Genomic DNA, 11853 nt, shown 5'->3' on the forward strand with positions numbered 1-11853 from the left:
TTAAGATCATAGCCACACACCATGCTCATACACTTGTTTGGTATCACAATGATTTCAGGGTTGGTTTATGTGTGTGCACACGCATCTGTGTATGTGTATCTCTGGGCAACCTAATTACATTCACACCCTAAATAAATATTAAAATAATCTGTCATTGAAATAACTAATCCCAGAAGCTGGGATTTCTAATTTTGTTGATTTATACAACAGACAGATGTGGATTTGCCCTCTGTCAAGATCTGGTAAAATGAAAAAGGCACTATCTTGCTAATCTGTCGCCCCCTCAGTCAAAGTTTATTTGTGGTAGCTTTTAAACTTCTGACTTGCCTTGCAATCAAGGCGTTTAAAATGAAAAGCTTTAAATAAACAGCACGAATAAAAGATAAATAAACCTTTTTTCCCCTTCTTCCTTTTTTTTTTTTTTTTTGTGAGTGCCTAGCTTGACACAGTCCAAACTCAAATCCCCAGAGGACTGAGCTCTCTCTTTTGTGTTAATGTTTAAAAGATTTTCCAATGCTGGAGTTTATTCCTACTGCAAACATTTCTATTTACAAGGTCAAGTGTATCAGCACTCGACACAGCTTAAGAGTGTAATTATTTATCTAAGGGCGTTTGAGTGTAGATCAGTAGCTCTGGCAGCAAACCAGGCTTCAGCACGATGCAAAGCAACTCCTAAGAACAATATTGCAAGATCTGGTAATTGCTGATCACCCCAGTTTGTTGACTTTTGCATTCTTCATTGTGGGAAAAAGCAGGCTGAATGGCAAACTTTCATGCATTTTGTTGCAAACCACTTGAGGCATGCACGACAGCCTGCAAGATTTGTTTGAAACACTCGCCACCTCTACGCATGTATTTCTCACCATCTACTTGTTTGTGTGCCCAGGAGCATTTCTCAGTGTCAGTGAGAGCAACATGCCTCCACTTCATGCAGAAAGCGCGCCACACGGATAAATTCTACATACATATAGAAGCAGTGTCTTTGAATTGTTTTACACTCTTCTGGCACTGGCATGTTACCATGCCAACGCATTATAAAATCAACCACTCTTTTAAAGTAGTACTTTCAAAGCTGTATTTACTTCTTGCACGTAATTATTCATTAAAGAAAGCAGTAATTTACATCTATGTAAAGCATTACAGGCAGACAGAGATTTGTGTTTGTTGATTGTTTTTGTTTGTTTGTTTTTGTGGTTCACTTCCCCCCTCCCTCCAACCTCGGGTGCTGAGAGTTCAAGTGTCCCTGGAAAACAACTTCACCACATCCATTATTTAAAGCTCTTTCTTTACTAATTTACACGTTTAAAAAATACACAAAGCCACAGATATTTAAAACATAGGCCTTTTTTATGCCTTCTATAAAAATACAAGGTTTAAGGCAGCTCAGAAATGCATTTATACAATTCTACAACGTTCATAAAGTCTCTCCAAATAAGAAAGTTAACTTCGAATCTATAAAATACACTGTACATTTGATGTTCTAGAGAATACTTCATTGTTGCTGGTATCCCTTTAAACATAAAATGAAATCTGTACCTTTCCAGAAAAGAATAGCAAATGCAATTATCTGGCAAATAGGATGTGGATTTAAAATTTTTATTTTTTTTAATAAATTATTCCCAAAGCATACAATTTATAAAATTCTATATACAAAGAAGAGCAACTGGTAACAAATCCCAGTCTTAAATACATTTTTATATAAGATTTACCAGAGGTCAGCACCCTGATATGAGGAGAGGCAATATAACTTTTCAGGATATTTGTACATACATGTTCTTGAGTTTAAAAGTGTCTTTCAAAGATGGCAGTGCAGAGCTCTTTTAAAACAAAAGTTGCATTGTTCAGTATAGCCAACAACTCTGAAAAAAATCAGCACTTTTTGTCCTTAGGTTAAAGAGAAAGAGACTTCTGCTGGCAAGCTTTTGTTATAGGGAAGATGTGTGTGCAAGAGGGAGCACTGTAAACCACCAAATTCATTCAAACTGTTATATTCTTAAATTTAATTAATGGCAGATGCGGTATAACCCTCTTCTGGGCATCACTTTACCATGAATAGTGATACTGGATGAATGATAATCAAGTTGTTAACTAACCAGTATTGCAACAGTTTTGGCAGCAAGTTGGGATAGCTCACCTCTTTCTAACCTTCATGTCAAATGCTAAAAAACAACTATTAGCATATCATTATTTGTTTTCTTTTGGGGCTGATGGTGGTAAGGAACCTACAGTAGCTTCGCTAGCAGTCTCTCTTTTAAGCTCAACTGCTTGCTGCTAACAAGAAGCCAGGGTGGAAGAAATTGCATAGTGCACACTAAAGACAAACAAACAAAAACAAAACCCACAGTTCTGTACCTCTCCCTCCATCTTTTTAGGTGCCGCGAACGCCGCGGCTGCTGGCTTACCAGGCCACAGCGAATTTAAAAAAAAAAAAAAAAGCACCACCAGCAAAATGCTCTTGGGGGAGGGACAGGCATGAGGCCGGGAAAAAGTGTCCGGACAGGCGCTGTGGAGATCAACAGAGAAAGAGGGAGAAAACGTTCACCTTTAGGGAGATGTCTGGGTGAAGGGGGGGAGCGGGGCACGTGGAGGGGCGCTGCCCGAACTAACGGTCAAAGGATTAACGGTCAAAGAGTTTAAATCCCACTTCGTTCTGAGGCCCCCGCCGCCCGGGCAGCCCCAGCGCCTCCCGCTTCCCCCCGCCGCTGCAGACATTCCCCCCCCCCTCCGTGTGTGTGTTGCAGCAGGCGAGCAGGAGCCCGGCGAGCCGCCGGCCACGGCGAGCCCTGAAGCAAATGGGGGACGAAAATACAGGCGGAGGAGGGGAAGGAGGCGGGATCGCTAAAGCCGCGGCAGCAGCAGCAAGATGGAGGCCAGCAGCGCCCAGGCGGCGCGGGCGGGCGCGCCGGCGGCTCGGCCGGCACTATCCGTCTGCATGGGGAAGCCGGGCTCGGCGCCCGTATTGTCCTCCAGCTCGTCCCTCCCCTTCTGGCTCGGCTCCTCCTCGTAGTCCTCGTCGTAGTACTCCTCCAGGCCGCCGTCCGAGCCGCCGCTACTGCCGGCGCCGTTGCTGCCCGTGTCGGCGCCGAAGCAGAGGCGGGCCATGTTCTCCTTGACCGACTCGCAGATGGGCCGCTCCAGCCCGTCGCACACGCAGTCGTTGAGCAGCACGGCCTTGGGCACGGCCAGCATGTCCTCGATGACGGCGCGGCACTCCGGCGTGCAGCGCAGCCCGTTGAAGAGCTTCCCGCAGTAGGTCATGTAGCGGTTGAGCGCCACGCTGCAGCGGCTGTCCCAGTCGCAGCGCCGCCGCGCCTCAGTGCAGCCCATGACGCCGCCGCCGCCGGGGCCGCCGGCCGCCGGGCTGCTGGTGCGGGGCAGGCAGGGCTCGATGGCGCGCTTGGTGGCGCGGCAGTTCTCGTCCTGCGCGCAGTCGCAGTCCTCCAAGGCCGGGCCGCGCCGGGTGTGGTTGAGCTGGATGAGGGCCGCGATGCAGTGGCTGGGGCACCGCCGCCTGGAGGAGGCGGCGGAGGCTGCAGCGGCCGCCGGCCCTTCCCCGCCGCCTCCCGGGGGCTGCTGCTGCAGGAGCACCGGGGCGCACGCCTCGGCGTACTGGTTGTAAGCGTAGCTGCACTCGGGCTCCCCCTGACACTGCAGCACCGCCTGCCAGCAGATCAGCCGCCGGCCCTGCACCAGCGAGCCCTGCGGCGGCCACACGGCGCCCAGCGCCGCCGCCAGCCACAGCCAGGCGGCGGGCAGCGGCCACCGGCGGCCGCCGCCGCTTCCGTGCCGAGCGGGCGAGCGGGCCACCATCGCGGGCGGCGACGGCGGCTGCTGCTGCCGCAGAGTCGCGGGGGAGAGGCGCCGGTAGACGAGGAGGAGGAGAAGAAGGAGCAGCTGCCGCCCGTGGAAAAGTTTGCGAAACTCCTGCCAACCGTGTGCATGAGGTCTCCTCGCATCAATCCATCCGCGCGGGCTCCGGGCCCCTCCAGCCCCCGGGAGCTGAAACCTGCGGGGCCGCGGGACGAAGCAGGCGCGCCCGGGGCCGTCCCGTGCCCCCCACCAGCTGCTCCCGGCTTGGCGACGGCGGCGACGGCGCCCGGAGAGGTGGGGGGAATCAGTGCAAACGGGGGCTTGGAGGAGAGCGGCTCCGGAGTGCGCTCGGGGGCTTGCAGGCTGCGCCGGGAGAGCTCATGGTGCTGCCCTGCTCCTCATGCAGATCCGTCTCTCTCTCTGTTTTTCCTCTTTTTTTTGCACAAAATAAATGCCCAGCTGCTGCTGCTGCTGCCTCCTCGGGAGCTTTTAACTCTCCGCTCGCAGCATCTCTGCACATGCCAGCCGCTCCGATCCCATTCACAGTCCCGGCTCCGCTCACTCCCTCTCGGTACAGGTTGCACTTTCGGGTAGAAGGGAGAAGAAATGTCCCTCCCTGTTAGCAAGAAGATAGCACAGGGGAAGGAAAAAAGTCAGGCTTCAAGGTCTCTCTTTCTCTCGGGGCGACTGATGCCGCTTCTGTTGTCAACAAGCCCCGCAAGCTGCTCTGCGGATCCGTCTGTGGATCTTTTTTCTTTGCAAGGCTTTAAATACAAAAGTGCCCTCCAAGCAGCAGCAACGTGCTCTGATTAGGCCTCATTATGCATGCATGGAAAAGCAAACAAACAAAAAAATTAGCAACGCTTCTTCTTTTACACATCCCCCAGCCTGCGCTCTCTCGCTCTCTTTCTCCTTTTCTCCACTTTTTTCTCCCTTCGCTCGGCCCCCTTTCCCTGCTTTGCGACTTGCCATTGGTCCAGCCTGTTGTTGAAACTTTTTTTTTTTTCCCTCCTCTCTTTACGATCTGCTGGAGGGAGGGAAGGAGAGAGGGGGGCTGGAGGGCAGCTCACATTCAAAGCTTGAAAGGAAAGGCTTAAGGAGAGTGACAGCCCCCCGAGGAGCCCCTCCTCCCGTTAAGGCGGCGCGGCGGCGGCGCGGCGGCCGGCTCGGGCGCTCCGCGGGACTCGCCCGGGGGCCGCGCCGCTCGGCCCGGCGGTCAGACGTGCCGGCTGCCAGCGGACCCGGGTACGGACCCGTACGGCTTCTGCAGCAACGTTGCTGTTGCGCTGAGCCAGCTGCCTCCACAAAGAAAAAGAAAAAAAGGCTCTAGCCTGTGTTGTGTGTGCGCCCAAACTTGCCACTTAGTCAAGTGAGGGCAGAGCTGCTTTCTGAAAGGTATGGAGATCAGGCTCAAAATGAGACTGACTTCGTTTTTACTGAAGTAACAGGGCTCCTGGTTTCAGTGTGGTAGTGCACGAAGAGCAAAGCTCAATCTAGTGCCGGTGTACTGCAACCATATAAGTACTGCTATGTCTTCAAGGATTGCTACTTTCCACTTAGTGCATCCCCACTGCTTTTAAGCATGCTTGCATTAGTGTCTTGCTTGAGAATTTTGTGCGTGGGTTTTAGCACACTGACCTACAAGGATGTTTGCTCACAGACAAACAGTAAATTTCAGTATAGTTCTTTGATACTTCATGAAGATTTGCCAGCTAGTTAAAAGTTGCTTGAAATCTGTTAGCTAAGAGGATGAGATCTGTTTTCACTGGAAGAAAAATACATTGCTGATGTCCTGCCTTCCTGCTACACTCTCTGCTCTTTTTACTTTCTTTATAAGGAAGTAGACACAAAAATATAATATTCAGTCACAATATGAGGAGTAAAACAAAATAAGTAGTGGTGCATTTACCCGTTGCCTTTCCTGTTAGTGCTACCTTAATTCCAGAGCAACATAGTCTTTGACCACAAGGGGCATCAGTATCTGCTGCCTGTCAAAACTGGCGCTTTTTTCATCCTTAGACTATATCAACTCCATCTGTCACAAAAATTAGGACGAAATCTGTTTTCCAGAACCTAAAGGAGCTTGGGTTCCTACGCGATGTGGATTGATGTCTGTCTGAAAGTGCATGGAAGGTGGACTAGTGGTGTGGTATGGCTGGGAGTCAGCATGATTGATGTGTTGAGAAGCATTCATAAGCATTTGCTCCATTGTGATCAGTTTTACGCTCAGCTTGTGTTTCTCCTTCAGTACAGCTCTGCCTGTTCTGGTGCAAAATTGTGTTTGCTTGGTTTTTAAATCCATGAAAACTGACCTAAAGAGCTGCTATCCACCTACTTTATTGCTATTTCTTTTAAGCTTTATCTGGTTTGATAATGTTGTTAAAAATGCCAGGCACTGTTCAGTCAGGGTGCAGTAAATACACATCGCTGTCTAAGCTGGGCTTGTACATGCATTTATTCGCAGCCCCATTCACTGATGATGCTCAGTTACTGATGGAAGTCAGGTAGTTTGGGGTGGCTGAGGTGGAGACCTTGCATGCACTGTACAGAGTGCTGCTGCACTGCCTGATTGCTGGGGAAACCAGTTCAGATCAGTGCTGGATGTGCAACTGGAAAGAAGGGTATATTTGGTCCAGGCGTACAGAAACAGACTGAGAGGGGGAATCGCAATGAGTCAAAATCACCTCCTGTTTGTGGGGCAGGGGCCTTCTGAGCCTCCCGACCGCGGCAGCAAGAATAGCTGGCTGTCCCCGTGGGGCTGCCCTCTGCGGACAGCTGGGGTGTGAGCTCTGCCACCTCCCAGCTCCCCCGTTCCTCTGCAAAAACCATCCAGCTCTGCTGTGTTTCATTTCTGAAGCAGCAAGCAGGCCGTACTTTGTGAGGAATGGCAGCAGCTGAACTCAGGACCTCCCAGGAGGGGGAGTAGAGGAGCCTTCGCTGCAGACCTGGCTTCCTTGCCTGGCTGGGAAGAGACTGTGTAATACTGCCTGAGCAGGAGAGTCAGTGCATGGTCCCGCGAGTGCCGACAGGCTTCCCTGGACAGTCACCCTGGGGACAGCGTTCCCGTGGCCTGCTAGTCTGACAGCATGGCACTATCTGTAGGCTGAGATTTTCACATACACCTTTCTGGTAAAGAAATATATGTATTCTGGTAAAGAAATATATGGTAAAAATAATAATGGACATGTCAACTTTAAAGTATGGAATTTATTATCTTTGGTATCATACAGCTGACAAAAAATACTGCCACAGAATAGCTGGGCGCTTCATTTTTCCAGACCTATTAGCCATATAGAATATAGTCACATACATCCAAGTTTATATATCCTTTGTCAATAAATTAACTTCTTAACATGGATTAGAGACATACTAGTCTGTCTGTTTATTTAATAAGCATTTGGAACCTGTCCCTATTTGTAATTGCCATTCTGGGTAAGGACTTTGGGGCTTACAGTGCTCTGCTGAAAGGAGGAAATCTTTTCCTCTGTGGAACTGGACCTAGGGAAATAACTCTCCAGCCTCTCTGTTTGAATGCAGGCTTTCTGACAGTAGAAATGGTTTTGTCAAATTCAGCTTTTCAGTTTTCAGAATAGCTCTAGACTGAACAGGAATGCAACTCTTGCTTTTTTTTTTTACAAAGTGCTATATAGAAATGTTTAATTCCTATGACTGGATGTATTGGTGGTAAAATAAGAGCCAGTGCCTTCTGGATTCCCAGATTTGCTACGTTTTCTGTTTGTTGCCCTTTCTTATGTTAGCAATTAATATTGTTCTTTATACCACTCCCCCAAATATAATACAGCATCAGTCTTCCATCACTAAGGGTTACTTTGTAAGCCAGAAAAGCCAATGTGTCTCTAATCTGGATTTATTGGAAACACTCCTGAACACCTTTTTTTTTTTTAAGTCTGATGTCTTTTTCCCCTTTTTATTTCACTCTCTTTCCTGATGGATCTCCTTTCCAGCTTGTTATTTCTTTATTCTCATATTTTCTTTTATTCTTTCTCTGATCTATTTTACATTGAAATTGTGTTTAGAAAATAAATAAGAAAATCAGACAGACACAAAAATAGTTGACCTTAAAATTTAGCAGTTCACATTCATATGTAATTAAAAATACATGGCTTATATATTGGGTTAATTCCTCTCAAATGATTTCTAAGCATATTTCTTTTATTGGATTATATTGCTTTTTTCTACATTTCAAGAGATTTACAGCTGCTATTAAAAATGTCTGGCAGGAGTCTTTTGAGTAAATTAGCTGATAAAGATTTCAGTTTGTGAGTCCAGTAATATCTCAGTTTGTGCCTGGCAGAGATCCCCAGCGAGGGAACACTCTTGTTCCTAAGGAACTGATTAAACTATGTTCTAATAGTGGATTTCACCTGTCAGTGAGAGGTAGCCTCTTACTGAATGCTCTCAGTAGTTCTGGGAGTGTTGGAATGATGGTGCCAGGGGATCACGGGCGGAAAAAGGTCCAACTCACTGATCAAGCTTTATCCGTAGATATGACGCAATGTGATGTCACTCACAGTAGCCTGTGGAGACGATGGTAAATATGGTCATGTGCATATGCTGATTTCTTGGATTTGACATGCCCTCAGAGAGCCATAAATAACTTTTGTGCTCCAAAGTTACAAAATAAAACTCTTTTGTGACTTACCAGATTCCCATGTCAGACTAGGAGGAAACAAGCATTAATGCTCTCCCAGGTGGTGTCTGCGTCAATGGAAAAGGGCAAGTGAAGGCATCTAAGTGAGGTCCTGCTTCAATACTGGAGTAGTTTATCTTTTTATTCACTGTAGAGGAATGTTTGGGAGATTGGTCTTTTAAATTGGCCACCTAAATTAGGAGTGAAAACTCCCCAGAATAGTCATTCATTCAGTAGAATATGTACAGTTTTCCACTGTAATTGTCTCTCTTCTTTCTTACTCACTGTAGCCAGAAAGAAAAGTAATGAACAGGGATGATACTAAATAACTGTGCTGGTGAACAAACACCCCATTGAGCTGAAGCTCATGGCTGGTAGGACTACTGCAGATGACACTGTAGAATCATTAGACATTGCTACATTGGCTGTGCATTTCTAAGATTATCTTTGCCAGTGTACAGCCTTGTCAACATTACCAAGGGCATCCAACACCTGGCCTTCAGGCCAATTATTTTGAATTGACTCACATATATGTGTAATTCTTGATTAATCCCTTCTGGAGCAGGCTGACCATATATGCTTGCACACCACTCAGCCTGAGGATCCTTTAGACTCCCTATAGTACACTTCAGCCTTTTTCCACTCAAAGTGTGTCGCAGACTGCTAGAGTGTTTTGTTTAGAGCATGGTGCTTGAGACTATGTGTTGCATGCCGTGGGCTGTGGTTTGGGGAACATGTAGGAGAGCAAAGCATGCTGATGTAGCATTGGAGGACTATGCAGGGTGGCACAGTTGCATCTGTGTATCTAAGCATGGAGGTGCAACCCAGTTGGCTCCCAGAGGACAGCCCAGGGATGAACTAACATATATGCAGGATGGAAGATCAGGAGACTGTTACTCAGAGGCAAGCCAGAGGACTGAGATATTGGATGGTATTGTCATGCTGTAAGATGGGCTCTGCAGTCATGTCCATCCTGAGCACATTAACCGTTACTGCTCATTGGCAGCATTAGTGGTTTTCCTTGACAAACAGTTGTGGTTGCTCTCAGGAGTTACCCTCAAACAGGGAACCTCCATCCCTGTTGGACACAGATACTTCTAGGCATTCTGGCTTGGCACATTGCTGCCTCAGGCTCCTGGGACAGCAAAGTCTATTTTTATTCTGGCCTGTTATGTATAGCTGATAGTTGATTTTGAGGGGCTGGAATGAGTTAACTTGGAATGATTCGCATATGGGTTTAAGGGTTGATTATATATCTGGGTTCCCTATGAGCTCCAGCTCTTCTGGAAAACAAGAGTGAGACCTTCTGTTAGCTTCTTGTTCGTAGAAGACGTACTAGAGAACCCACAGAGAAAGGGAACTGGGAAGTGGCCTAGCAGGATGGAAGTGGAGTGAATTGATCAGTAAGGAACCAACTACACTTCAATCTCTGAGGGGTTGCAGGAGCAGGAAATGAAAAGCAGAAGTGAAGACAGTTTTGTTTTATTTCAGGAAGCAGATGGATATATAAAGAGAATGTGGGGCGGGCCTATTTGGAGGTGTTGGAGGCAGGATGTTATTAATTATTTTGGAATATTCATGATCTGAGTCCTGCAAATACAGTGCTGTAGGGGTTAACTGCATACATAAACTTGCCTTAAATATACTTTTAATTCGGTATCTCTTTTTTGATTTGTCTTTTCCATTTATAATATTTACTTAAAAATTGAGTAGCATCCTTATAAAATTGGAGATTGTTATTTATATATGAAATAGTAAGTATTATTGAGGGTATTTACCCCATGCATCCAGTACAGTAAATATGGAAATATTGCACAATGCTTTACTGGACTTCTGCTTTTTTGAACTCTGTTCCAATCTAAACTACAAAGTAGACCACACATGCTGTTAAAACAAATCTAAGAACAGAGTTGGACTCCAACCCCTTTTTTGGTCCTGACAAAGGCAAAAGTAATTGTGAAGGCAACACATTTCTGGTCACCTGTTAAGTCAGTTAGAGAGTGGATTTAAATAACCATACTACAAAGATGAATTTAAACCACACACACTGTCACTATATCAAACTAATTTCAAACATCACAGTATTATGGGAGTTCTTTGCTGGATGTGTCAACATATATGCATGCAAAAGCAGTTGTGTTTTGTTTTTTTTTAATTTGTTGATTTTTTCAGATATTCACAACATCATATTCCCTGAAACAACCAACTGGTTTGTGTTTCACTTTTTGGATGTGCCTTTTTGAAATTCATATAATATAAGTTTCAAAGAAATAGGAAAATTCTGAGTTTTTCTGTATGACAAGTATTAGGAAGTAAGTAGCTCTGTGGATAAGCAAAGCTCCACTCCATATAGTCTGCAGAACAAAAATGAGATTAGTAGTTTCATTTCTATGGTTTCAGATTACCCCAGCACAAATATAACAACAGCTCCAACATGTACTCTGGAAGGTTTATAACTAATTTGGTCTCCTATTTCTTCTACCCCAAAATTCAACTAATAGAATTTGAAGATGGCTGTGGTGAAAGATGCCACTCAAAAGCATGTCCCCAATCTGTTCAACTTGGTAGGTATCCTTGATGTATCCTGTGATGATATTAGCCTAAGGCCTTGTTTACACACAAAAGCGGTTGTGGTTGAAATAAAACTCTTTTAAAACAATTTGATTAAACCAATGAGAATCTAATTCAACATAAATTTGGAGTTAGCTAACTGATTTTGGGTGTGTTTCAGTGTGTTTCTTTAAGCACAGCTGGCTTCACGTCATCAAGAAATGGTGATGGCTTTATTGAATTGACCTGCTGTAAAAGAGTGTCAGACTTGTTTATTACACCTTCTTAGAAGAGCTTCATTCTTTCACTGTATTAAAACAAAACATGAATAGACTAAATAGTACAGTAAACATGAAGTAAGCATGCAAATATTTCAGTGTCCTGACCCAGATTACCAAATTCAAATAGATCAGTGTTACTCAATAAATAAGATAATTTAAGCACTGCCATACCAGGATTTGCTCTGATTTAACTAGGTCATATAAAAAGAAATTCTAGCATTTCAGTGCAACTTTTGGTGTGGTCAACAGCCTACTAATGACAGAAAGAACAACTTCCTTTAGTTCATTTGTTCATTTGCTTGAAATGATAGAAGAATGGATTAAAACTTTTTTTTTTTTAATGCATCTGAAACTGGAGGTAGATAGCTTGGATGATTAGCAGATTTTTTGACAAGAACAGCAGTCACATTCATGCAGATACATGCATCTTTCTTCCTACACTTCACCTAAAATTAAAAGATATCAAAGCAGTTAGTGGATTTCTGTTCACTTCTTATACTACGCCATTAGCTGAAAGAAAAATGTCTTTGTGTCTTTAAAGCTTAATTTCCAAAAGTGATG

The 11853-nt window shown here is 45.4% G+C and overlaps 1 protein-coding gene across 1 annotated transcript; it reads right to left on the reverse strand.

Annotated features, from left to right (window-relative positions):
• Positions 1 to 1058: 1058 nt before the first annotated feature.
• Positions 1059 to 4888, reverse strand: GAS1 (growth arrest specific 1). The gene has a single exon (XM_067316206.1). The coding sequence runs from the start codon at positions 3808 to 3810 to the stop codon at positions 2839 to 2841; it is 972 nt and encodes a 323-aa protein (XP_067172307.1). The 5' UTR covers positions 3811 to 4888; the 3' UTR covers positions 1059 to 2838.
• Between the last annotated feature and the right edge of the window lie 6965 nt (positions 4889 to 11853).

The sequence above is a fragment of the Apteryx mantelli genome, chromosome Z, assembly GCF_036417845.1.
Source record: "Apteryx mantelli isolate bAptMan1 chromosome Z, bAptMan1.hap1, whole genome shotgun sequence".
Classification (NCBI taxonomy): domain Eukaryota; kingdom Metazoa; phylum Chordata; class Aves; order Apterygiformes; family Apterygidae; genus Apteryx; species Apteryx mantelli.

Bases quoted from the DNA above. Each gene is read 5' to 3' on its own strand.
- GAS1 (XM_067316206.1), bottom strand. From the start codon at position 3,810: ATGGTGGCCCGCTCGCCCGCTCGGCACGGAAGCGGCGGCGGCCGCCGG.